The sequence below is a fragment of the Manacus vitellinus genome, unplaced genomic scaffold (genome assembly GCF_001715985.3).
Source record: "Manacus vitellinus isolate BGI_N305 unplaced genomic scaffold, ASM171598v3 scaffold_58_pilon, whole genome shotgun sequence".
Classification (NCBI taxonomy): Eukaryota; Metazoa; Chordata; class Aves; order Passeriformes; family Pipridae; genus Manacus; species Manacus vitellinus.
Window position 1 is genome coordinate 10,202 of NW_021940671.1, and position 27,666 is coordinate 37,867.

Consider the following 27,666-nt stretch of genomic DNA (forward strand, 5'->3'; position numbering starts at 1 on the left):
CACTGCCCAGGAGTTTCTTTGATGATTTCCTCCTGCCTTGTTCTGTCATGGTCCCTCTGCCCAGGGACCCAAAGCAGATGTAGCACAGGTCTGAGCAGCAGTGATGTACCACTGCTGCCTGTCATCTGCTGGGTTCTCCTTCCTTTTGGAAGCAGTTCAAGTCATGTCTTGCACAAATCATTCACAGGAAGAACTGAAACGTGATGGTATTGGAGGCAGCTCTTTTCCGGACAGTATTTACCCATTTTGCATCTGCAGGCTTCTAGTGATAGTAACCTGTCATACTGTAAACATTTACAATCCACAAACCAACTCACAAGAAAACATTCCTGGGAAAGAAGAACTAGTATGTTGCACACTCACCACTGTGGTTTCATTTGGACTTCAGTTTAAAAATATATATATTTTCTGAAAGGGAACAGTTTTGCATGTACACAGTGACAGACCGGTATTAGACCCTCCTATTACCTCTGGGTTTGTTTTCCCAATTTCCAGGGTGACTTTTAGGAACATGCAAGCATTTGCCTGGAGTTGCAGGTAAACCGAACCGTGCAACAGAAACTCAACAGCTTCCTGTCTCGGTTTATACAAACCAAAATAGCAGAGAGTTAAAAAACAAAGAAAAAAGCTATTATCTCTCCCCATGGGTTAAACAGCACATAAACCTCAAAAAGGCACATGAGCAAAGATAAATGGGCTGTTGCAGTGTTCATCTCTTTTGTTTGTTGTAAATTATTGTGTGTAATTCATGTTTCCTGTCCATAAATACCAGAGGAACTTGGAGACATGGAATCCATTCTAATTCAGTAAAGACAAAAACAACTCCTTTTGAGCCCATCTGGAACTTGTTTTTATCATAATTGTTTTGGGCTCAGTAACGAGTTCAAGATCTAACTGCCGTCACTAATTGTTTCAAGAATAAACAGATGCTTTGTTTAAAGGTGGCAGCTCCCATTTTGCCCAGCACAGCACTCTCTGGGGTCGCAGGATGAAAGGAGCTGTGTGCCGTGTCAGCACAGGCCCTAACGAGCGTTGGCGCCCTTGTCGGGTGCTCACCCCGCTGGCAGCTGGAAAACCAGCCCCCAGCCCTGCATGTCCAGCCAGTGACGTGTGCCCTCTGCTCTTTAACACCGCTGGCATTTTGTTTGTAACTTCATCTGATGGCCTTTTGCAGCGTGTCACGCTGTGACAAGTCATACCTGCTCTGATGACGCATAGGCACCTCCTCCAGCGGGGCTGTGGGACACTCAACAGAGAGTGTTCATTCCCTGGCCATATAACCCCAAGCCCCTTGCCTGGAGTAATGCTCCACCCCCTTGCTTAGAGCTCTGCTTATTTTCTTCATTTGAAAACAAAGATACCCCACACAAACCCGCTCTGAGAGACTCCCCCCACCAGGACATGAGACCATGGCAGTTCTGTTCAAGGTCTCACTCATGGTGCTCCCCAGGACATGCCAGGCCCGAGACCCCTGACAGCCCTGATAGAGAAGAGGTCATTGCATGATTGATGTCCCAGCACTAGGAACAGGTTCAGAAAGAGCAGCACTGAGCTCCTCCACAAGGGAGCCACACCAGCCAGGGGGACCTCACTGGAAGGTTATTTCAGCTCTCACACTCAGCCCTCGGTGGCACAGACAGCAGGTGCCAAGAGCTCCAGGTCCACCATGGAGTAGTCACTAAGAGTTTCTGCTCTGGTTTAGGCTCCATGAACCTGCTGTGCACAGATAAGCTGTGTAATCAGAACTGCCTGAGGCACTTGAAATGTTTACTTTTCCATGTTTAGTGGCCATATATAAATTCTTTCTGCTTCATTGAAGGATTTCTTGTCCCAAATCAGCTAACTCTAGAGTGTCGTGGCTGAAGTCAGGAGAAAGGGAATCATACAGATTTGGATGGATTTTTAAATTTGTTTGTTTGTTAGAAAGAAACTAAAGATAGCACTTAGACCTCAGCCCTCCAAGGACATGTGGTTTGCACAGGGTTTGCTGTAAATCACAGTTTATGTTATTTTTATTTCCTATGGGTTTTAGTTCAAAAACACAGCTTTGCATCTGGCATATCATTAAAAAGAAGATTTCACTTAAATCTCCTTGAGCAGAGCCTGATCACATATCCAAATAAAGCACCTCTTCGAAAACAGCTTCTGATCATGAGTTGAAGACATAAAACAAGAAAATGTCTGTCTTTTTGCACAGTTATTTTTTTTCCAGTGTTTAATCATTCTTGTTAAATTCTTCTGCCTTGTGATCTGTCCTCTACACCACAGGTCACCTCCCACAGCTGTCAGTAGGGAATATCCTTCAAGGGCCTTTATTTTGTAACATCCATTTCATAAGCACTGTGGCCAAATCAACAAAAGAACTGAAAAACAATCCCTTATTTCTTATAAAAAGAGATCTGTGTTCAGCTTACAATAGCAGCACATCAACTGAGCATGCTGTCAGCTGCTGAAGAGGAGTCAGAAATGGTATTTGTAGTTTGGCTTTCAGCAAACTTTTTTCAGGGGCAGAAGTATGTGTCCCAGTCGAGGTGCCTCTCAGTAAGCCAGGAGACAGCTCTAATCAAAAGCTCTATCTGAAGGGAGTGATAAATAAGAAAGCAGGATGAGTCTGACACTCTGACACTGCTGCACACATTTTCCTCTCCTCAACAGGAACATTCAGCAACATTTGCTGCCATTTGGCAGAGTCTAAATGCTCTTCTCTTGCACACAGAAACAGAGGTTTAGTTCAGCCAGGCAGTTTGTTCTCTCTGACCTTCAGGTCACCCAGTTTCACCCAACTGCCTGCATCAGTGTCTGGTACAAAGAAGGAAGGAAAGGAAATAGTTCAGCCACAGCATGACCTACAGCTCACAATGCACTGAAACAAGGGTATTTCAATCATTTTTAGTATTTTGGGCTTTCTCAATTTTCCCTGGGAAGCTCTACTGCTTATCAGGAGGATGAAAATGCAGACTGCTGATCCAGCATATAGAACATACAGCCATTCATCTCATATCCAAAAATTCTAGCTGGCAAGGAAAAGCAGCTAATTCCCTTGGCTGCATCAGCCCTCATGTCCTCAGAGGACTCAGATCCCATGTATCCCCTCTGGTTTGGAAAGCATCCCAGTGACTCTGTGTGGTAGCAGAAGCTCTCTCAGCATTGGGTCCCTGCCCTGAGAAACCTCTGTGATGAAGCCCATTTCCTGAAATTCTTATACAGTGTCTTGAACTGACATAAATTGTGGGTTTTTTATAAAGAACACTGGTGAACTGCTGGAACTGAGAATAATGGTGTCACAGCAGGGCCCTCATTTCCTACAAAGAAAATCAATTTTAACAACTAAGTTCCATAAACATTGCTGTCACCATAAAACCAGCAAACCCGCTGCATGTTTCTTGAGAAAGCCACTTGTTTGTGGATCATATTATTTGTCTTCTTTATTCTGAGCAAGTCCTGCAAGAGTCAGGACAAGCAGACAGAGGTATTTTGTGTCTCACAGTGATGGTTGTTGCAGGAAAGTGAGAAGGGTTTAAAGAAATATCCAGGCTAGAGCCTGGGAAACAGCCAACAACCAGCCAAGGAGCAGCTCCAAATCTCTTCTGTAATTTACAGTGTAGTGTTTGTAGGGAGAATTCATCCTGTCAATCCAAGCCTCACAGATGTAAATGGGGCCCCTTTCCTCCTCTTGCACTGTAATTGCAGTTGGCTCAGATCATTCTGTGGTAAAAACACTCTAAAACTTGGGAACCTCTCAGTGCGTGACAGATCAAAGAGCATGTGTTGATGGTCTTTCCTAATGACAGGATTACCACTTATTCCTGCAGTCAGATAATTACAGACAGAGCCTGCCATCACATTCTCCAGATAACTACTCTCCCATGCTCATGGCATCGTATTTCACCTTGATTATGACAGGTTTGAGTTAATTGAAAAAGTATTCGAGGGAAGAGGGTGGTAGATCCCTCCAATACTGCTGGAAACCTGCCGGGTTTATGTGAAGTTATGAACTCTAGAGCCAGGAGTTTGAGTAACTACAGAGCAGTGGATATACCCTGGTGACAGACCCCGAGACTGGGGATTTCTCATCTACATCAGCTGCAACTCTGAGATTTGGAGAACAAGGACTGAACATCGGGAATGATGGTTTTTTTAAGGTGCTGCACAAAGCTGGCTGGAAACACAACCAATGTGAACATTTCTCAGCACCAAAGCACAAGTCATATATAAATGCTGTGTAGGAGGAAAAAAATCTGTTCCTTCACTCCTCATCAAGGCAGCTGTTACTTCCAGCTAGCCAGCTGCACACACAAATCTAGACATAGCAACAGAGTAGACAACATTAAGAAACTCGAGCTTTTCTTTTTGAATATGTTACTGGTTTTGATACATGCTGCCTAAACTATAGGTTGACTTGTACAGTGGGGTAAAGTTACACCTGTTTCCCAGTGAACAAGTTATTGTTTGAGAAGGTGTTGGAAGTGTTCATCTAACCCCTGCCACAGTGTTGGAATATTGGATTCAGAGCCTAATACAGCAAATTTTGTACTTCTCCTGCCACTTAGTGGCTGCGGCTGATGCAGCATCACATCTCTACTCACACAATCGTGAGAAAATACTTCTGTGATGTGGAACAGATTTATATTTCTGTTCAGGTTTAGTAAAACCTGAGTAGGGACAAAGAGGCATTTTTTAAAAAGTTTCACTTATTTTGAATACTTTGAAGTCTGTCAGGGGCCTCACAATTTGCAATCTGCAGGATGAAAGAATGTTAAAATATCATGGTTATTCCTAAAGGCCAGGTATTCTGCGAAGCAGTAGCTTTGATGTTACTGCTGGCAGTGCAATATGCCTCCATCTCCACTGGGCCCATCTCTAGGATTCATAAGGTTGCACCATTTCTCACTGCCAGGGAGTGCCTTTCTATTTCATAGAGAGCAGCAAGGCTGTCCTTGCTGTTACTGCTGCCTTACTGTCTTCTGTACATGGCAGGATCTAGTGCTGTAAGTGTGGCTGTCTGCTCTGTGCCAGGCTGCAGGGAGGAGACAGGACCACAGCCTTCTGTGCATCACTCACAGCCAGGTCAGCAACCCCTGGACTGACTGCATGGCACCAGGACACGGACAGGACTGCAGTGAAAGGCCCTGGATAACAAGGATTTGAAAGGTTTGGGCTTCATTTATTCCTGTCACTGGCAGGACCAAGGTTTGTCTTTCAGATCTTAGATTGTGTTCCAGGGCAAATACAGTCAGAAAAAGAAAAACTTGTAGTTCACTTCTGCTTTGATCACACTTAATCAGACAAGTGATACTGGGCAACTGTGCCAGATGCTCTGAGAGGGAATCTATGCAAACCACACTGGCTTTCAAGAGGATTTAGACAGCTCTGGATCTTGGAGAATCATTTTCCCAAATTGTCTTTCAACAGTTCTTACTTTTCCCCAGAATGTGCTTTGAACAAAATTAATTGAACTGTCTTGCTAATGAACGTGCAGCCCTGTTTTGAGAATGTAAATCAGCTGGCAAAACACCTGCCAAGTCAAGTGTCTTATCCTAACGTAATGGGTGACTAAATACACATTCCTATGCTGGAGATTTAAATAATCCTTCAGAGCACTGCTGAGAGTACCAGAGGCTTTGGCAGACAGAGGAAAACCTACGAAAGAGGATGAACAAGCTGCAGAGACTGGTAAAACATCTATTTTACTATTATTGCTGACAGATTATTTTTTTTTAATTTGAATTTTTATGAAGCTGTGTAAGTACTATCAGGTTCTCATAGAATTATTTTCCAACTCATCACAGTCCTTGGGGACTAAAACTGACAGACTAATGGCTCTCCTGGCAGCTGCACACCATCGCTGTGGCTGAGAAAATAGTGCAGAAGCCGGGTGTTAAGGAAGGCTTGGGAAGGTCACTCTATAAATACAGCTCAGCTTTGAGCACAGAACTGTTTGGTGGGTCCTGGAGGAAGAAACAAACCATTTTCCTTTAGCTCATGGCCACAAAAGAGCTCTGTGGTACAGGACCTGTAGGGGATGTACTCTATAATGAAAGCAGGGAAACGAGCAGGAGAAGTGGTAGAGTCCTAGGCATTGTGAGTTAAAGAGAAAAGTGTGCTATTATTGTAGAGAAAGGAAATCTCTCTCACCTGGAGAACTAGAATAACTAGGAAGAGCAGAGATATCAGGAGCACAATCCTTAGCTCAGGTCTCAGTAATAAGACAGGGAAGTGGTGCAGCCACAAAAAGTGCAAAGTGAAACATAGCTGCTTCTAATGGGGACAGGAGAGAGCTCAGCCTCTTCTTGCTGCAGGGCTGGAACAGTCTGGCTTTATTTTTGTCCTGGGAGAATGTCCTGTCTCAGGCTGGTAGGGAAGTTATTTACAAGAAAAGACTTTGAGAAAAGGAAAAATTATTTGATTATTTGAATTTGTGGTTTTAGAACTATTGCAAGACTAGACCAAACTTTCCTTTTCTTTGGTAAAGGGCTCTGTGAGAAGAAAATGAGCAGGTAGAGCAGAAAGAACTCCCCAGCATTGGGTTATCCAAGTTCTCGGGGTCAATGGGGTCATATTCATGTAGCAAAACACAATCTGGCCTGAGGTGCCCTGCAGTGGCTGGCTAACAGCCAAGCCTGAGCATGGGCTCTTCATGTTACACTAGAGCTTTCCCAGTGGGAGGGGTTTTGGAGCAGGGGGCTGGCAAAGGCCATCCTGGCCCTGGGCCACTCAGAACTGGAGGTGTCAGACTGAAGGCCAGGGTCCCCCAGCATGCTCAGAGTGGTCTTGAGACATGGGACAGTGTTCCCAGTGCAAGGACACCCTCAGGGCACAGCTTGCCTGTCACAGGATTTCACCTACAGATGGGGAAACTAAAGGCACAGGCACAAAACAGCATTCTATTTTAATCTAAAATATGTGTTATTATTATGAAAAGGTAGAAGAATTAGCATGCCAATGTATCACAAATGCACTGGATATATATGGCCATGAGAAAAATCTCCCAGCTCAAAGTGTGAATTTCGTGGGGTCATTTTATTCTGTGCAAGGAAGCCATTCATTTTCTGTCCCTTTTCTTCAGCTTCAGAACAAGATCCTGATCCTGACAATATGTGCTGCTGGGATTGGAGGCACTTTCCAATACGGTTACAACATCTCCATCATCAATGCTCCAGCTTCAGTAAGTACTGCTAATCCCAAAGTACACCTGCCCAAGGGCCTCCTCCCAGGACAGACCCTTCCTTGGTGGCTCTGTTGGACAGTGATGTGCCATTGCTGGTGCTGAGGGACAGAAGGGAAAGATGTGTTGTTCCCTCTGTATAATTCACATCTGGGGTACAGGACTTTGCTGTCAAGAGCCAAGTTTGAGCAGGATGTAGTGTCACAAGAATTTATTCAAAATCTTTGTCTCAACTCCTTTAGCAAATGTAATTCTAAAATTTTCTAACCTGCACCCTTTGAAACTGATTTTTGCCTCTATATTCAAAGTTAGACCCATGAAATTAATTTTTAAATTATCCAAGGTAGCTACATACAGATGGGAACCAACTGCAACTTTTCAACAGCAACAATTTTACACTCTAAACTCTCTGTTAAAAACTCAACTGGAAGGGATTGGAGGCATAAACACAGAATAAATAGATATATTAATAAGGAAGACTTTATATTTCTCAGTGTCCTTCACCTCTATGTGGTGGTTGTGCTGCCCTGTCCCTCTCCCTCAGTACATCCAGACGTTCATGAACACGACCTGGCTGGAGCGCACGGGCGTTCCCCTGGAGAGCAACGTGATCCTGCTGCTCTGGTCCTTCACTGTCTCTGCATATCCCCTGGGAGGCCTCACTGGGGCTGTGGTGGCTGGTCCCATGGCCATCATGTTGGGAAGGTAAGAGGGTGCTGGAGTTTAATTTGAACTTTGCAGCTTCCATTACTCTGAGAGGAATTAGGAGCCCTACAGCACAATGCTCACTGCAGTTAAAAATAATGAAAACAGGTTTTCTATCATGGACCAGTCTGCCTTAAACATTCTGAGTTGGCAGGGAGCATATTCTGATATGACAGTATTTCATATCTCAAAACCCAATGGGGAACATTTTTGTCCCCCAAATCACCTTCTCATCATATTCCAGCCCAGCTGAGGTGCTACAAGGATTTCGGCTCGCCTCCGTACCACAGTAGCCACCTACATCATCACCATCATTTTTGTGCCAGTTTTCTGCCATCCTTTTAAATAGGAAATCATAATGGGTCAGACCAGGTATTTTTCCTTAAAATAAACTGTGGGGATTGGTAGGAATGACACTGGAAAAACAGAGGGTGGTTGTGCATCCCAGGTCCTCCTGTCTCACAGGTCACTTTTTATCTGATATATTTTAGGAAGTATTCATTAAATTCCCACAATTGGAGGGTTTTTTCTCTGCTCTGGAGTCTCTAAAAAGTATTTGTCTTACCTCATCTATCATTCATACACAGCTCTATCTCCAGTTCTCTTCAGAAAAAAAAACCACTTACTGTTGCTAACATAAACTAATAGGTAGTCAGATTTTCCTTCCCTCTCTCTCAATCCCAAAATTTTCCTTTATGTGCTATGACTTTGCTTTGTTCCTCTGGTATGATGAAGCAGGCACCACTTGGAAGGACTGTCTCCCATGGCTTACTTATTTCATGGTTATGAATATCTGGAAAGGGTACAGCTTTTTTATCCAATTAAAATTTTAGAGACTTCACCCTGTACTGCTTTGGAATAAAATCATATCCCATCATAAATAAGATTAAAAAAGACTGACTGGCAAGGCAGTGAGCCGGGACTAGAGAGAATTATTGACTGTTATGGGTCAGTAGAGCTCTCTCTTTTTTTTTTTTTTTCCTGGTTTTCAACAGAAATTTCCCCTGGGACACATGAAAACTTCCTGTCAAAGCTTCACAACGCTCATGCTATTACATGAAAAATGCCTGTTTCAACAAATTAGCATTTTCAGACCGCGATGCACACATCTTACTGAAGGAATACTCCTCTCCATTCAAATGGAAACTGCGTATGAGCAGGAGAGCCCTGAATTTGGGCACCCTCGTGGTGCCCTCAGCGTGCCCGAAGGCAGCGCTGCAGGGACACCTTGTGGCACACAGACACCCCATGTAGGGCTTCGGGTGCTCGGGTGTTCTGTGGTGGGGCTGAGCCCACCTTGAGCTTCCAGGCGTGGCAGGTGGGATCTGCAACGTGAGATGTTTTATTTGATAACTAAACCTGACACGTAAGTGCTCACAACTCTCTTTTCTCTTGGAAGGAAGATGTCCCTGCTGCTGAACAATGTCTTTGTGATCATAGCTGCAGCCTTGTCAGGATTCAGCCGAATGGCAAAATCCTTTGAAATGATTATGCTCAGCAGATTTTTTACTGGCATGAATGCAGGTATGGCAACACGAGAAACATAGCAGGACAAAGGGGATAACAGGTAACAATTAGAAATAGAAGATATTCAAATAGGGTTGATGCGAGATATGAAACCAATTAATCCTCCAGGCTGACCAGACACATGTAAGTGAATTAAGAAGTTGTATATTCAGATTTTATATTTTACTTCTGAGGCCTTTTTTTGAAAAAAACATGCATAGGCAGAGGTTTTGTGTATTACATGTATCTGTGTGCACAGGGAGAATCTGAGCTTAAAATTGATTCCTGTCTGCTTGTAAGAATATCAGTCCCTCACCAGCATGAGCACCAACATTAAAGCTCTTGTAGAAGTTTATCCAAGGAAATAATGATTAAGTGTCTTAAAGTATGATCAAAATGGGGAATTAAAGGGAAGACATGCTTACTACCCTGAATTTGGTGCTGAAAAGACCATAGACAGAGGCCCTGACAGGTTTCATTTTCGTTATCCACTAGTTCTGATGGGTCCGGAAATGGGTGTTTAGCAGCCTATGCGAAGAGTAGCAGTGAATTGAAGGTTTGGGGAAATAATGAGCACTGGCAGATGGGTCATTACATAGCCCACGGCAGAAAAGTGCAGCTGGCAACCTCCAGAGGTGGCTGGCTGCATTTATCCTTGTCTCCTCCACCCACGAGCTGAGGTCACTGTTTGTCTGCCTTGCCCAGGTGTGAGCATGAACATTCAGCCCATGTATTTGGCGGAAAGTGCCCCAAAGAAGCTCAGAGGAGCCGTGGCCTTGACCTCTGCATCGTTTACAGCCCTGGGGTTGGTGCTGGGACAGGTGGTTGGACTCAGGTAATGTAAAGGAAAAAGCCAGCTTATTAAATCTTTTTTTTTTTTCTCTTTACTACCCCTTTCTTTCCATTCCTTTTCAGTGCCCTCGTGCAGCAGAGGGTGCTGGGCTTTTACCAGGTTGTTAAACGTACTGTGTAAATTTAGTTTGTTTGGTTTATTTTTTCCTCTAGGGAGCTCCTAGGCAGGGAGGAGAGCTGGCCATTCCTTTTAGCAAGCAATGTGGTACCTGCCCTGATCCAGCTCACAGCTCTGCCTTGGTTCCCTGAAAGCCCCAGATACCTCTTGATTGACCGTGGAGACAAAGAATCCTGCATCTCTGGTGAGTTTAGGATGGCTCGGCTCCTCACCGAGCATTTGAAATCTACCCACTGGGCAGATTGCATATCCTTAACATACATAATTATGTATGTTGTAAATATCACTTCCTCCTTCCAAACTAAAGAACATCCTATAATCTTAAATATATTTGACCTATTGAGGTAATTGAAAGACATCTGACATCTTCCTACAAAAGACTGTTTTCCTACAATAGGAAGGTCAAAAGGTGAGACTTGTGTTCGCAGTGGCAAATATGTTTTGTAACTATGAAGAGAAATAAATGCTAGTTGAAGAGCTCGGGATCAAATCTGAAGCCAATTCATATTAAAGGATTTGCTTAGATTTGTGGCATACAAATCCTCATATGAGAAGTGGCTGGAATTACTTTCTGGGAAATATGTGCCATGTACCAAGAACATCTTAATTGCCTGCAATTCCCAGGGAAGTCACTTGAGATCTGAGTCAGAAGCACAGCTGCTGAAATGGCACTGGTGGGTTATCAAACAATGTGGAGGGATTTGCACTCCCTTTCCCCCAGATCCTTCAAGTGGCTGCACCACAACTGGCCATCTCTGTGAAGGTAACAGTGTGATCACAGACGCTGCAGAATGACAAACCAAATGTAAGGCTCGGGAGTAAGAGGTTCCCTTGTCCTTGCAGCACTGCAGAAACTCAGAGGCACCACTGACCTGAGTGCAGAGCTGGAAGAGATGCTGGCTGAACAGGCTGCTGTTAAAGGTCAGAGGGCAAAGAACCCGTGGGAGCTCTTCCAAAATCCATCTCTGAGGTGGCAGCTGGTGAGCATCGTTGTGCTGAGCAGCGCCATGCAGCTCTGCGGGAACGACTCGGTAAGAGCCTGATACAGGAGCCACAGCAGTGCTTTGTCATGGGATGTGGCTGAGAGCTCTTGTGTTTAACATCCTGTCTGCTGGAAAAGAACAAACAGTGGTCTTCCTGCCTGTGGAGACCTCAGTACACCTGTGCATTATGGAAAGATTCAAAAAGGTGCTGTCAAAATCACCTGTGTGACAGCACATTAGTCACTCTCTGTGTGGTCCTTCAGGAAGAACAATGGGATGTATTTTCAGATGTCTTCTCTTACTGCTTTCTCCTCTCTTCTCTCCACAGATGTATTCTTATGCAGCTTATGTGTTCCAAGAGGCTGGAATTCCTCGGGACAAAATCCCATATGTTGTAATCGGTACAGGAAGCTGTGAACTGATCACGTCTGTCACCTGTGTGAGACTCTTAATGCACTCTGCTGACACGCAACCTCTGTTGACAGTGTGGAGGCTCTTGATAGCTAATTCTGGATTTACATGTCTTTTCATGCCAAGAAAGCCCTCTAAGCACAGCAGCCAGGCCATTTGTCAGCACCCACAGCCAGACAGGTTAACGCAGAATTATTTGGTCTGACATTGCATTGTCATCACTGTCTAAAATCTCTAAAAAGTGTAACTTTCCTGCTTTGTGTCCGTATGGATAGTGGCAGAGTTTAGGCTGCAGCTGGGACATTCTCTTGTCTCCTCAACACCCTTCTTGCCTGATTCCTGCCACCAGGCCTTTCCTTTGAAATTTCTTTTTTTTTTTTTTTTTGCTAAGAAGCAGACAACATCCTTAAAGTAGCTGTAGAGTGAACTAGGCACAGAGTATCGAAATGGGAAGAGGAAGCAGGCAGGAACTATAAACACAGGTCAAATATCTTGCTTTATTTCACTGTGTTACTTTGTGCAGAACATGATTATAGACTATGCTGGTCGGAGGCCACTGCTGCTGGGGGGCTACATCTTCATGGCAGGATGGGCCATTGTCTTCATGGTCGCTCTGAGCCAGCAGGTAGCAAACTTTACTTAATTTTTTAAGTGGAATGGAGTTGGGCTTTGCGTTTTATATGACTGGGGTGTTCAGTGGTGGCAAATAAGTGTAAGTGCCCTCACTGGTTTTCCGTTGGTCTCTGTGGCTGTAGACTCAGATTAGCTGGATGCCTTATCTCAGCATGGCCTGCATTTTCGCCTATATCCTGAGCTTTGGAATCGGACCAGGTCAGTTCCCTCAGTGTTTTCACTGAAACTTTTGGGTACTGCAGGGGCTTGGAGATGTGTGCAAGCAGCTTATGGAAACTCTCAGACCCTCTTTAGCCACAGCACGCTCAAAGGAACAAGGCAGTTTCTGCCAGCAGTGTTCAGCTGTTTCTCAGGGGTTTGCATCGCATGCCCCTGGAAGTCAGTGTTGGGCAGGGTCATTCTGTGCCCTCCTCTGTGCTGTTCCTCTTCACAGCCATCTTGGCTGTAAGGCCAAGGCACCTGGGGGTGATTCTTGTGTTAAACAGGTGGCAAGGTTTTGATTTGCTGCTCAGTCCATTAGGGCTGCGAACCAGCATTTCTGATGCTTCACTTTAACCCAAGAGATTGGTGGTTACATAATTTGATTATTTACTTGCAGATACCTGGAAGGAAGATTTCCACATCTATTTGTTATCCTACTAAAATGCATTTCCTTGTCAGAATCCGTTAGTTTCTGTGGTTGTGGGGGCAACACACAGACTGTCTCTGTGTGGATATTTGGTTGGTGTGGGAGTAGATGTGAAACTCTGTTTGTTTACACGAGTTTGAAGGAAGGCAGGTAAGAATAGAATCAAGCTGCCAGTGTCACAAACCACACAAGTTGGCAACAATTTCTTGTCCTACAGTGCCATGGGGCTGAATTAATTATAAGCCTTTCTCACGGTTTGGTCCTGGTAAGAATAATGTGGATTACAAAACTTTTCCTGGCAGTTCATTCTAACATGAGAAAGTTTGAATAATTAGCCAGGCCTTAATATTTAACCTAAAAATTCCCCTCTGCAGTTAATCTCTATTACCACTTCTTCTGGCATTGCTGACTAGTGAGAATAATTTGCTGAATAATAATTTACTGTTCTCTTATACTTAAAGGTGTGTTTTCTTGTTAAGATGTGTTCTCTTGTTTTTAATGTCGTGTCAACAATATTATTAACTTTCTTGCCATTTGTTTTCCCAGCTGGTGTAACAGGAGTTCTGCCCACAGAGGTTTTTGATCAGATGTCCCGGCCAGCTGCTTACATGATCTGTGGCTCCCTGCTCTGGTTCAACCTATTTCTGGTTGGAACAGCCTTTCCATTCATCGTGGTGCGTTCCAAAGGCAAAGCAATCACCTGCAGCTCTTTAGTGCTCTGTACAAGAAAGAAGCTCTGGTAGTGACCAGGGAAAGAGAATATTGCAAGCAGTAGCATAGCACTGCTGTGAAAGTATCTTTATGAGAAAAGTGGTCAGAACTCCTCTAAACCAAACTTTCTCCATGTTCCCTATGGTGAATTCTGATTTGAGGTTGGGAGAAGACTAATTTGGGGCATGGATGACCAATATTCCTCCTCTGTCCTCAGCTGCGAACAGCTGGGACTAAAGATGTGATGCAATTTTCTTTGGCCAGACCCTGGCACCATTTCCTACGGTGATTTCTGAAGTGAAAGGGAGCAGAATATACATTCCTCTCTTATTTCCTACTGAGGGTTCCTATTCTATATAATTATATGTAGAGAAAAAGACATTTTGAAATACTATTCCTGCTATCTCAAATCTCCCAACCTCTGCTGGGGAGCTATTGCCTCCAGGCATGTGAGACCCTCACCAGGGTGCAGAGAAATATCCCCTTGGCTGACCTTAGTCCATGCAGGAGCAGGGATTAGTGGCCTATTTGTCACCACACAGAATGTCACCAACACTGTCTTGTTTTTTTCCTCCTCCTCAGAAAAGTCTAGCACATTTCTGCTACATCCCATTCCTTGTGGTCTGTGTCTGCACTGCACTCTACGTTGGATTTTTCCTTCCTGAGACAAAGGGAAAGTCCTTCCTGGAAATCTCGGAGGAGTTCAAGAAACGGAACTTCAGAACTAAGACCCGTGCGGGTTTCTACAAAGGCCCTGAAGAGATCAAAACCACCACACTGTAGCAGAAGAAAGGAAGATGGTACCTGGGGGAGTGGTGCAGTGAATTCAGCAGTGGCTGTGTTGCCTTGCAGGGACACTAAGAGAAAAGTAGGGTTAGGGACAATACATTACTCTTAGGTCCTTAAGTTCACCTTGAAAACACATGCTTGAACTGATAAATACAAACAGAAGTTTGATAATCTGTTCTCAGTTTTTAGTACTGAGTAACACATGCATATTTTAGAATCCAGTGACAGAATGATGCCTTGTTCTCTTATCATCAAACATCATGTAATGCTTGAGCAAATTTCCTCAGAATTTCTCCTCTACCCAAAGAGTAACTTCCATCTCAGAAGCCTTTCTTTCCTTGCCCCTGAATCTGGGCTCTCTAACACAGAAATTAATGCGATTAAATTCTGTTTTCAGACACCAGATGAAATTTTCAGTACCTTGTCTTGGTGCTCCCGTTGTTTCTGTTATTAAGTGATTTCAAATAGACCCCTACTTGTTGAGCAATAGTGAGCAGTTAATTATTTTCAGCTATAAAAGCATGTGACAGATGGATTAAGAAGAAAGCTTCTAGTACTTGCTAAGTGGCTTATTATACAACAGACTTTTGGGCATTGTTTTGCAGAATATTTATTCTGGACTGGTTTTCTTCATGGCTTGTTTGTTGTCTTCCAGTCCTATATTGTAAAGCACAGGTTCCCCAGTCCAGTTTGTACTGCTCTCACAGACACTGCTGGTGCACCTTGTAGGGTTTTGTGCCTGTGCTCTGCTAATGGTAAGTGTGGTGAGGAGCTCGTGTGCAGCAGCTTATTTTGGGTGTGGAGATTTAGATCACACCCGGACACTCTCTGCAGCACGTTCTTGTCTCCCAGAGCACACTGGAAAAGACCTAGATGTGATAGTGATTGCTTTTAGTTAACCTGGTGCAGAAGAGGGCAACACTCCTCATTTAATATGGCCTTTCACTTTGTTCATATGACAGTCACAGCACCGCTGATGGTTGCAGCAAAGAACACATACATTTTCAAAAGAAGTTGCTAAAGTTTCTCTCAGTGTATTTTTTAACTGCATTTTTTGGGAAATACAGAACTTTTGAATGACAAGACTGTAAATGTTTCCAGAGTGTATTGCTGTCATTGCTGGGCATGTGTGGAGCAGCAGATCTATTTCTCAGAAGTGGAGCCTGTGCAAGAACTCTCTTTCACTACCTAAAGTTTATAACATACACAAAATAAAGAGTAAACTTTTGTTCCTTTGTGGTTGCTGCTGTTTTAGAAGTCATCAATATACAGACATGGGCAAGAGCAGGTATCTCTGCTCTTGGAAAACACTGAGGTTTTGAAGTATGCAGGATTTTGAGAGAAGATAACCAAGAGCAGGACTCCCTGCAGCTGGGAACTGAAGAGATACTTTTCATTTCTATAGTTTGAACAGAGCAGTGAGGGGCAGATGGAAAGAGTAAAACACACAGTCGAAGCAAAAAGTGACAGTACCGTTCTGGTGGTGGCAAAATACTCTGTCATTCCTTTGGTGAGGACCAGAGGAAGGAGAGAAGACAGAAGTGAAGCAGAGGAGACAAGGCTACTCCCATGAGTCAGCACTGTACTTTTCCCCAGAGCCCTGGCAGGCCAGAGACCATCTGCACCCGTCAATATGAAACATGCCTGTTCAGAAATCATACACAGTTAGTTGACTTCCTGAGTTTCAGAATCAGTCCTGTGAGTACATATGGCAGAAAACACTAATTCAAACTTCCTGAAATCAGGAGTCTTTAGACTGATTAAGCAAATGCAAACAGTGGTTACATTTCAGTTGGTCTAATTTGTTAAATTTTAATTGAAGCATTTAACAAGTTGGTTAATTGATACTGAATTCAAACACCTTTGACTGAAAAGATATATGACACTTGTTCAGATTTTCTTATCATTTGAAGTGTTAAACAAAAATACGTTGAAAAGTGATCCTCAGAGACTCATTATGGTTCATATTACTGTTTGCAAATCAAGTAATCATGCACTGTTGGATTTATTAATAACTATCAACACCAGAGAAAAATAGTTACTGCTGCTGTCCTCAAACACCGCTCTTCTTCACAAGCTACCTCTCACTTCAAACCCAGTTGGGGCTGGGATTCTTCCAGGCACCAAAGACATGCAGCATCCTGGCCTGTGGAATTGCCAAGTGCAGCCTCTCACCAGAAGATGGAATTCCCCCCTAAGCTCTTTGAATAACTTGTAAAAGCCTTTTAACAGAACCAGCTCGGTGACTGCTAGATAAAGAGGCCTTTTGAGAATTATGGATAAAAGTAAAGATGTAATTTATTTATTTTGAAGTCAGGATTTAAAATTGAGATTCAACTTTCTTAGCATCTGACATATATTATAGGGACACAGACTTGAACTTTCAGGCAATGACCTTTACTCTTAAAGAGTCAACTGATCCCACAATTCAAGAGCTGGATGCACAGGCAGAGTCAGGTTTGGCCAAGTCAGGCTTCAGAAGGCTTTGCTGTATTGAGGCTCAAGGTAGCAGTCAGGAACTTTTCCTTTAAATGTGATAACTGATTACCCAGCCTATGACTTGGGGAGTCCAGACCGGTCCAGTACAGTTTGTGCCAGTCCCTGGACTTTGGCTTCCATGAGTGCTTTTTTTGATGCCCACTCAAGCAATGGCATTCACCTGAGCAGAAATCAGCTTGTAAATATTTGGCAGGGATTGTCTGAATGTGACCTGTTCTAGAGACAGAGGTGCAGCATCACGCCTTCATCGCTGCCCAGAATATCCCTAGGACAGTCAGGAACAGGAGGAGTGGGAGAGGTCGAGGTGTGCATTTATTGCAGTCCTTTATTCTTAAGCCTCCTGTCAGATAGTTCTAAGAAAGGGTGAATAAACCATGAAACCAGGAATGCCCTTCAATCCCCAAATGTTTATCCAGTCTCAGCCAAGTCACAGAGCAAAATATTCACTTAGGTGAGATAACAAGTGGGAAAGGAGGAGAGGAAAGGACAAATAGATGGAATTGTTGACGGCGCTCTTGCACATTGCACCATGCTCCCACAACCATGACAGTGCAGATTGAGATGGCCAAAGCTGCAGACAGAAGCACTGAAGTGTGTAACTGGGTTCCAGGAAACAGCTGTGAGCTTTGTCTCTCCTCAGATTCCTCACTGTCCTGTGCTTTAGTAGCTGTGGTTTCCTAGTGCTGGCTCCTTGGTCTCAGGGGAGGCAGGTGTGTGGCATTGCTCAAACTGTTAGAGCTCCTGAGGAAAACACAGGACATTGGGGGCATGTCTGAATAGCTGTACCAGCTTTGTTTGCTGCTTTTATTTCCTGCCAGAAAATGAGCTACAACCTCTTTCTGCTGCCTTTTGTCCTGGGCATTGGTGGAGGTTTCCAGTATGGGTTGCAGGTCTCCATTATCAATTCTCCTGCTGAGGTAAGCGTGGAGAGCTCCAAGAGTGAGCTACTAGCATGGATTTCACTGTTCTCACTGCCTCTATATGCAATCACTAACTTTTTAAATTCTGCTTTCAAACCTAGACCTCTGGTTTCTTAGTTCTAAGAGTAGCTACTATTGCTCTTGTGTTTCATGGGGTTTTAACTTCTATCTAATGTGGCAGACCTGGGAAAGGGGAGGATGAATGATATTCATAAAGTCAGCCATTTTCCCCTTGCTGAGTTGAATTGCTCATAGGGCATTCTTCTCTTTTCAGTGCTCAGGGGGCCTCTTGTACATGTGCTTGGCCACACACACTGTGTCTAAGTGACTGTAAGGTGCAATAGGACAGGGCAGGACTGTAGCTCTAGAGCTGAGTTCAGCACTGATACCTGCAGCTGGAAAAGGAAAATTAGGGAAGGTGTTTGTCATCCTGAATGGTACCAAGGACATTGAGCTCATACTGTTACCACATTGTGAAACCTCACCAAGAATGAGGGTGCCATGGAGGTTGTGAACAGCAGGCCAGAGAGACCTCACAACAGACCATGTCAAGGGACAAAACCTGCTCTCACTTGAGTCAGTTGAAGTCAAACCTGGATTTCACGCAGGGCATCAGATGCAGCAGGTGGACAAGAGAGACAGACACACAAGCAGGAATGGTGGGAAAGATCAGGTAGCAAAACCATCAGGTTTTAGTACAGAAACAGAAGACCAACCTGCCATGCAAAATTGCCATTGATTTCATCAGGGCTAAGATTTCAACCAGGGTATCCATAGAAATGTATCAAAAAGGCCAGTAGGAGAACTAAAAAAGAGGCACAATTATGCAAAAAGCATGTTGACTGAGTCCATGGGTTTCTGCTTTTCATTTCAAGTACATCAAGAGTTTCATCCGTGAGACCTGGCTGAAGAGATACGGCTCCACTCCCAGTGAGGACATGATCACTCTGATGTGGTCCTTCATTGTGTCCATTTACAGCATCGGGGGGCTCCTGGGCTCCTCCTCCACTGGATACCTGGCTGTTAGATTTGGAAGGTAGGAATAGTGATTACATTAGTCCTTCCATTTACATCCACAACTGCAAAAATAAGTGGCCATGTCTTGGGAGGAACACTGCTTGTAAAGTAGCACTGTGAGCAGCCCAGGGCAGCTTCCAATGAAGGATCAGTACAAAATCACACTCTCTCCCTTAGAAAGTCCAAAGTGAATCCAGGCCGGGGAAATCAAACAAGGAGTGCATGCATTTTAAAGTGAATATCACAGACAATCAGTCACAGAGCTTGTTCTTCAGTGTAGTTATTGGCTTCACTAGAGGGGTCAAAAGCTTGAACTAACTTATCAATCTGTGACAGTTTTCCCATTCCCTTTTCCCATTTACTTCACTGCAGCCGATCTCAGAAGCTGGCACAGAGTCTGTAACCATGGTACAATTCGTGTCACTTCTGTCAGGTGTGAATGACACATGGACAATATTTATGCTCACAGTAATTTAAGTGAATTCCAGGAAAAAGTCCATGCTCCTTGCCAACATCCCTGCCCTGCTGAGCGCAGCTCTGATGGCACTCAGCCGGCTGAGCGGGTCCTTTGAGATGATCATCGCTGGAAGGTTTTCTGCTGGACTGTGTGCAGGTAAATTAACATTCCTACTTATGGCATTAAATAGTTGGAAGAGCAGTGACTCAGGGTCACGAGGATTTATCAGTACACAGACCACAGATTTTTACTAAACCCTGCAGAGGACATGATTGCTTATTTTTAATTAAATAAGAAACCACAAACATAATTAAATTAGTAATGTCTAACATCTCCATTTCTCTTTCTTCTGTCTTTACATCCAATCCCTATAAAAGGTACTGTCTTTTGAAAAAGCCAAAACATGCAATATTTCAGGGGAACCTGCTCACTCAATAAAGAGCTGACCTCTGTTTTCCTGTTGTTTCTCACTGTGGCTGATGCTGCCCTCCACATTACAGACAAGGGAATGGTTTTCAAACTGGCCAATTCTAATTTCCAAATGGTTACATTCTCCCAGTGTTTTCAACCCCTGAGAAGTTGGATAAAGATAATACTAACCAGCAAAAAAAAAAAAATAAAATGGAGAGAGGATAAATATTAATTAATTCATTCACTGAAATGCAAATGGAATGTATAGAATTTGTTAACTTCTTGGTTTCAAGCACAAAATAAGGCACATATCATCCTGAATAAACACTGAAATACATCATCTGAGACTAAAGGGAGTAACTACAGTCCTGTATATGTGGCTGTAGGAAATGATATAAGAGAAGGCCAGCCTGCTGAAGGACAGAGTTCCCAGGGGCAGGTACTTGCCTAGTGAAATATTTAGCAAAGACACGAGGCCACGGTACAGGGCACTTGCTTCATGTCGGGCAGACACATACTCAGCACGGTTAAAAAGGTGTCTCAAAGCCAACACCTAAAGGTTTTGACCATAATGGTCCCCTCCAAAACACCACACCCTTGTGGGTTTGCTTTGCCCTAACAGTCCTTTGTCACTGCAGGTTTATCTCTGAACATCCATCTCATGTATGCCGGGGAATGTGCCCCACGGAAGCTCCGTGGGCTGATTGCCATAACAGCTTCTACTGCCGTTGCCTTTGGAAAATTCGTAGGATTTGCTCTGGGTCTCAGGTAAGAGGGTCTGAAACAGACTCAATGTATTCTGTTATTAAAATATATGTATATATCAATGCAAGCCCATGGATAGGCAAATCAGCAACTGTTTTCAGACATGTTTGCAGGGTAGTCAGACTGAATTAGCCCAAATTCCTGACTTTAGTGAATGGGAAACAGAAATCATACAAAATATTTAATCCTGAAGAATAAAGTTCCTCCCTAGCAGATGCAGATCAAAATACAAGTAATAAAAACCTTGAACATATTTCAGTGGGTTTGAGAGAAATCAATCTTTTTATGAACAGACCTTTACTTTCTATTTTTTTCGGAAGGTGCAGGGAATATCAGATCCATCCAAACCTTCTTGAAAATGCACACAAACTGGCATACCCACTCATCAAACACACACACACACATGCACACACACACACACAGAGACAGGCTCTTATGCTGGATTTATCCCCCCAGCACAGGCTCTTCCTGCCTGTCCTGTGCCAAAGGCAGTCTGCCCCATTTCTAGGGCATGCATCATTCTGGCCACAGTGTTCTCAGAGCTGCAGGAAACCCAGCAGCTGTTATTTGGGGCAGTCAGTACCAGGCTGATGACCCATAGGTCTTTCCCCAATTATAACATGGGCCTCTTTGGATCAGAAGCTGAGGGATCAGCCCCTGCAAGTTCTTCCTTCAGCATCTGTGCTGGGACACTGTTGGTCCCTGCGGGCCCTCAGCCACTGCAGGAGGATGCAGGTGGCCTTGCTGCACTTGCCTCTGAGCAGCAGGAGCCAACACTGGGTAACTCATGGGCTGCAGGCAACGGCCCTCTGCTCTGCCCTCCCCCTCCTGTTGAGATTTTAATTTTTCTGGGCTGAGAAATGCTGGAGACCTTTGGGAGGAGCTGCTGTGACACACAGCAGGGCCGAGGGATAACCCTGTGTCTGTGTGTGCTCACATGGCCAGCACACGATTCCTCAGCCTCTCTCACTCTGCTGGTTCTGTTTCAGAGAAGTTCTTGGAGCAGAGGCTCTCTGGCCTGTTCTCTTGGCAGCCAATGCAGTTCCTGCCCTCATTCAGCTTCTCACCCTCCCCTTCTTCCCAGACTCTCCCCGCTACCTCCTCATTGACAAAAAGGACAAGGAGGCATGCATTAAAGGTAAGGAAATGGGTCACAAAGCATTCATTTTAGAAGAAAGTGGAAAACACAGTAAAGCCTCATATGAGCCTGAAAGAGAGGTACAGGTGGGAAAAAGACTCTTGGTCTTTTGGCTCTGAAACAACTTTCAGCTTTAATGAATATCAGCCTCTTCTGTTTGAATGTTAGTGCTCTTTTGGCACCAGTATTTCCCTTACTCTCTGCCAGGGTCCTCTGAGGGATGTGATCATACAGAGCTTGTATTTCCAACAATACAGACTCTGCCCTGAACAGTCAGGGTGTGGACATGGTACCTTCTGGCTCTGTGTAAGACAGGGAGGCTCTGTATTGTCATGCCATATCCGTAAGCATTCCAGATTTTCAGTAACCTAACAGCAAATCCTGACAGAAACAGAGAAACAGCCATTCTGGGGGTTTAACCATCAAAAGATAACTCCTTGAATGTAGAAATACTATTTTATATGTAGGAATCATTTTACCTTGTCTGTGTTTTGGAGTGTGTACTAGAGCAGCACCTCTAGTAGGAGGGTATTTGGGGAAGGATCGGTAAGAATTTAAGTGTGGGTTACATTGAAAGGCTATAGGCAGCTATTGGCCAGAGGTGAGGTCATGATTAGGATGTGTGGGTAAAAATAGATAGCAATGATCTGAATCTGTGTCTAATCTGAGCCCAGATCTCTAGGAAGTTCATACAAGAAAAGACCCTGAAGTTCAGATAAGACACTCTGCAAAACAGGAAATAATCCTCAGAATTCAGGTCTGTGCTGGTGGGCTTGGACCAGAAGTCACCTCTCCTCTTCTCCTTCCAGCTGTGGAGCAGCTCTGGGGGGATGGAGACCACATGGCTGAAATAAATGACATGATATCAGAGGAAGAAGCCATCCGTGGGGAGAAGGCCAAGGGCCTTTGTGACCTGCTCCGTGACAAAGCCGTGCGTTGGCAGCTCATCACTCTGTTCCTCGTGGCCTCGTGCTCACATTTCAATGGGGGCATTGTGGTATGTGCTCTGCTCTGCTCTGCTCTCTGCACTGCTCACAGGCTCTTGCAAAAGTGAGCTCTGCAACGAGTTGTGAAATGCTGACTGAAACAGTGGCTGTGAGGAGGGATCTGTTGTTCCTGTTCATTACAATCCTTTCCCATGGAAGTTTGGTACTTGAGATAAGTTGATAACTGCAAGTGTCATCTGAAGGTATCCTATGGATTACCCTGTTATGATAAGAGAATTCAAGGGGATCAAAACATTTCTTGTCAAAAAACCCTCAGACATTAGTGTAAACATGAGCAAAAATTTCTGTTCTTTCCAGGTTTACTTTTATGCATACAATATCTTCATAAAAGCTGGAATCCCCCCTGATCAAATCCACTATGTCTCGCTGGGGCTTGGGACCACTGAGATCCTCTCCACAGCTGTGTGTGTAAGTGGTTTTTCAGCTGAATTTTGTTCTGCTGTAATGCATGGTTCATTTTAATCTTTAGAAATGCTGTAAGCGGAGCTTCGGGAATAAAATTTTTTGCAACAAATCAACCACAGAACCAATCATACAAAATCATCTCCACACACCCTGAAAATATGGGCATTTATATTCAATTTCTGGGAAGAGAGGAGAGTCTTTCTCTCAAAATCATGACCCAGGGATGGCAGCTACTGGAGCAGCTCAGCAGTGCCTGCCTTAGTCTGTCCTTTGGAGCTGGCAGCGTGTCCTTCTGGTTGCAGGGTGTCCTCATTGAGCGTGCAGGGAGGAAGACACTGCTGTGGAAAAACTACACAGTGATGACCCTCGCTTTAGGGCTCCTCACAGTCACGCTCTTCCTACAGGTAAGGCCTCACTGATGCATTAAAACTCTGTCGTGTCTTCTTGCATTATTGTGCAGCAGATATCATACTATTTCCCTTCCTCCAAATAATTTTTTAGCCCAAGTAGAAGTGTTTTTGGGGCTAACCATCATATTAACAGAGGTCTGTTCCCAGCCATGTACATACAGATTAAAGACAATAGACTTATGCAACCAAGAACTCTGCCAAGACTATCTCCTCATGAAATTTCTGGAAGTAAAATAATTAGATTTATATTTAACACTGCTATACTTAGCAGTCGTGAATGTTTCTAATGGAGCTAGATAAACAAAATCTTAATTTCTGATTTTATTTGCTTTTCATTTCCTACCACAGGATTCCTTTTTCTGGGTACCATACTGCTCTGTTGCACTCGTCTTTATTTACATCCTGAGCTTTGGCGTTGGGCCAGGTTGGTATTTTCTACTGGAACGGTTTCAGATACTCATTCCTTCCTCACTGCAGCCTTTAGGAGAGGTGCCAGGCATAGCTGCTCCACAGTTAGCATGAACCCCATCCCTACTCCTGATTCAGTGCAGGTACAGATGTTTCCCTCCATACTGCAGTAGGAGGTAAAACTTAATTTCCTATTGCATTCCTACATCCTTCCTCCTCAAGAGCCAGGCAGCACCTCAAACACTTCCAGGTCATTTAAAGCCATAAACCTATGCAACAATATGAAGTGTGAGGTACAGAAGCATCTTGCAAAATTTCTAAGTTTCCTTCTTTTCTTCAATATTTTTTTCAGGTGGTGTGTTATGCTCCTTGATCACAGAAATTTTTATTCAGTCATACAGAGCAGCTGCTGTTGTTTTTAATGGTCTTGTAAGCTGGATCCAACTCTTCATCCTTGGACTTGTCTTCCCTTTCATTGTGGTAAGCAAAGTAGGGTGTTTTTGTCCCTGACCAAGTTCTATAGTAAATACAAAACCAAAAACTCTATATCATAAGAGAGAGAAATACAGATAAATTCTTATGAACGTATTTTGTCTCTTTCTTTTCCTGTAGGAAGGCCTTGGTAATTTCTCTTTCCTCATTTTCCTGGCATACTGTCTGACTGTGGCTGTCTTTGTCTTCCTGGTGATGCCAGAACCCAAAGGAAAGACCATGCTGCAGATCCTGGAGGAGTTCAACCGCCTGAACTACCGTGGAAAGAAGAGACAGACAGTCCTACAGCAGAGTAACTGCTCGGTGATGACTGTCACTAGACTTTAACAACAAACCCTCCCCTTCATATTTTGCTCCTTTATTACTGTAGTGCCCAGAAGCCTCATTAAGCAATAGAGAATCTGTTGCTCCACAAAGAGCACAAGTGTGTATTTTAAAAATAATCACCTGCAGTGCAGGGTGCAGGATGAACTTGGTCGTTCTCTCCAACTCCTGAAACATGAGCTGAATTAATTCCTCTGCAGAAAAAAAATTGAACACAATATATAAAGAAATTTTGTCAGTCCCTCCAAGTTAGCAGTTGGTAAACTGAAAACATAGGATCTGCTATTTTTCTTGGCAAAACCAGGACTCCACAGTTGGAGAACATGAGTCTGGAAGGTCCAGAGATACAGCAGGTTTGCAAAGGTGAGAGCAAAAGAAGACAGAGCTTTGGTGTTGAAATTATCTGCTGTTAACAAGTCAGTGCTGATGAGCTTTCCCAGACAAGAAGCTTCAGTCCAGAGGAAAGGAAGTGTTTAGCTCTTTAATACAGTGGAAGAAGAGCACCTTGCCTATCAGTAGACAGAATCAATATGCAGTGTTTCTGCCTCTTCTATTGGAAAAAAATCCCCAGGGATATGTGAGCACTGAAAGAAAGCATGAGCAAAGAAAGCAGAGCTGCAGGGAATCATGAGTGGGCAAAGCCACGGTGGGCAGGTTCTCCTTGCTTGTGCAGTGTGTCTTCAGCCTGGAGAACACTGGATTTCAATGGCATTGACTCCTGAGAGTAACTGGTACCAGTGAGACAAAAGAGAGTGGTGCCTCTCCTGGAGACCCCAATCTGTATGTCTGAACGTTTGCTTCTCTCTCCAGGTGTCTGAATACTCCACATTTTCATTATAAAACATGGTAAAAAAGGCTTCACTTTTTGTAGTCATTGCTATACGACATGACACATTTCTGGTCTTCTTCATGCTTTGCAGTTTACTGATAAAGAAATAAAAAGCACTGTCTAGGAAAACACACCCTACTGATCATGCCTGGATTTGGTTTTCATTAAATAGTCAGGGGCAGAGGAGAGCCCATCTTTTGGGACTGTGTTATTGGGTCAAGGAACACTGTGTCTGTCTTTTCTGGAAATGAGATCTTCACTACTGACTGATGCAGGTGCCACACAACAAAATTTGCAAAAGGACTTGAATACTGACCAGCAGTTTCTTTCACAGCCCTTTTCTTTCACAGCCCTAAGGCTCCTGCTATTTTATCTTCACACCATCCTCTAGCAGTATTTGTAGCAGTGCCAAAAGCTAATACCAGGAGCAGGGGACTTCCCCAGTACAACCATCCTTCCTATGACAATCATCATAGTACCAAAAATGCTAGATAAAGTGTATAGTTTCAAGGCTTGAGGTTATGGATTGCACAGTACCACATTAAGAACCAACACACATTCCCTCTTCTGGTCAAAAATGCTGGGGAAAAAAAAAAGAGAAGAAACATTTAAAGTATTTTAAAAAGAATCAGGTAAGACCTTGATTATTTTAGAAGTCTTTATTTGGTCTGGACTTTCTAAACCTTACTGGTTCCCAGTGAAGGAGTTTTTACTGTCTTATGAGACATTAAAAACTCATTTCCTTCTACATGTTTTTCTACAGGGTGATCTTGTCCATCATCCCTTACTTGTTCTCTCCTACTAGTAAATACTGTCCACAAGAGGGAAGTGTGGTAAATCATTAGCACTGCCATAAACTAGCATGGATTGGGAATAAAGGTTAAAGAAGTATTTGTGAATCTGCCATGTAGGATCCAGGATCACACAAGTGCTACACAGGGCATCTTTGAAGACAAAATTCCCTCCAAGCCAAGGGTATTGAGTGAGCTCCAGACTGGGTCTGGAATACATTTCTTGTAGTGTTCAAATCCTAGGTGAAAAGATTTGTACTGTCCTATTTATTTTTTAGGAAAATAAAAGAACTATACTAAGCATCTAAGGCTTTCTTTTTGCATAGTACAGCACTGAACGAAAGTGTGAGGCCAGATGAAAATGAGAGAGCAGTATGAGTACTCTAGGAGAGACACAGACAACAGGAGGAAGAGGAACAGGGCTCTGCAGGGACTGTTTGATCAGCCAGATGTTAAAATCTGGCCACAGTGTTTAAAAACCTCTCCAGAAAGACCCAGAACTGCCATGTGTGTCCTTCCTTCCTTCTAGTAGACAAGCTTCCCCTCCTCAGCTCAAAGAAAAAATCCTCCTTCTCCCTCTAGTTCATCAAAACTCATCATCTCCCCTGCCCACAGTCCCTCTCTGAGGTGCCTGAAAAGGGGTTTGCTCTGACTCTGGCAGAACCCCTTTGGGATGGAAAAGAAAAAATAAAAACAGACTTGAAGGGGCAGTACAGCATGAAGAAGTGTGGAAACTGAGATATGGGATCCCACTCTGGCCCCCAGTGGGTCAATTCCACTGTTACAGAGAGGCAAGAGTGAGGCTTCTGAGTGGTTCTGGAAAGAGTGACCCTCTGGGTGTTAGCAAGGACCAATATACCAATATTCCAATATTTCATTTCCTGCAACTGGGAAATTGTTCTAATCACTTCAAGCAATTGAAAATCTTATAGAAGGCAAGAAGAGGCATTACAGCTCAGCTACAATTCTAAGGGCATTATCTCTGTGGTAGAGTGGAGAGGAGGATGCCTAAGATGCTTGTCAGAGAAGTGGAGAGGGACTCTGCTGCCCTGAAGGGAAGATGGTAGCACTGTCTGATTCCTCACACAACAGGAACATGCAGGTGTTTTAGCAGTGTGAGTAAAGGGGAGCACTCCCAATTCAAGGATAAACATTTACCAGTGTTGTAATCAGCTTGTCGTATCTGGGTCTTAGAATAATTAAACCAGCAAGAAGAGGCCCTGGCCAGTGTCAGAGGAGGACATAGTTTGCTAAAAGCCATGTAGTTAGAATTTAACTTCTGTGCTGTGATC

The 27,666-nt window shown here is 43.8% G+C and overlaps 2 protein-coding genes across 4 annotated transcripts; both read left to right on the plus strand.

Moving 5' to 3' along the window:
- The first annotated feature begins 5,370 nt into the window (after positions 1-5,370).
- LOC103762895 (solute carrier family 2, facilitated glucose transporter member 11) lies at positions 5,371-15,729 on the plus strand. 3 transcript variants are annotated; one of them, XM_018081929.3, is made up of 12 exons: positions 5,371-5,673; positions 7,067-7,165; positions 7,710-7,870; positions 9,270-9,394; positions 10,082-10,211; positions 10,382-10,530; positions 11,190-11,377; positions 11,658-11,828; positions 12,264-12,365; positions 12,496-12,571; positions 13,548-13,675; positions 14,295-15,729. In XM_018081929.3, exons 1-12 carry the CDS (start codon positions 5,653-5,655, stop codon positions 14,493-14,495), a joined length of 1,551 nt encoding a protein of 516 aa, XP_017937418.1. In that variant the 5' UTR covers positions 5,371-5,652; the 3' UTR covers positions 14,496-15,729. The 3 variants fall into 3 exon arrangements, with proteins under 3 accessions (XP_017937418.1, XP_017937419.1, XP_008927837.2); XM_018081930.3 differs by having other exon boundaries at positions 9,274-9,394; XM_008929589.4 differs by having other exon boundaries at positions 5,372-5,673; positions 11,658-11,768.
- Positions 15,730-17,633: 1,904 nt separating this feature from the next.
- On the plus strand, positions 17,634-25,892 carry LOC103762894 (solute carrier family 2, facilitated glucose transporter member 11-like). Its single transcript, XM_018081937.2, has 12 exons — positions 17,634-17,710; positions 17,819-17,917; positions 18,796-18,956; positions 19,426-19,550; positions 20,444-20,573; positions 21,560-21,708; positions 22,518-22,705; positions 23,013-23,123; positions 23,423-23,524; positions 23,879-23,954; positions 24,291-24,418; positions 24,551-25,892. Exons 2-12 carry the CDS (start codon positions 17,822-17,824, stop codon positions 24,755-24,757), a joined length of 1,473 nt encoding a protein of 490 aa, XP_017937426.1. The 5' UTR covers positions 17,634-17,710; positions 17,819-17,821; the 3' UTR covers positions 24,758-25,892.
- The last annotated feature ends 1,774 nt before the right edge of the window (positions 25,893-27,666 follow it).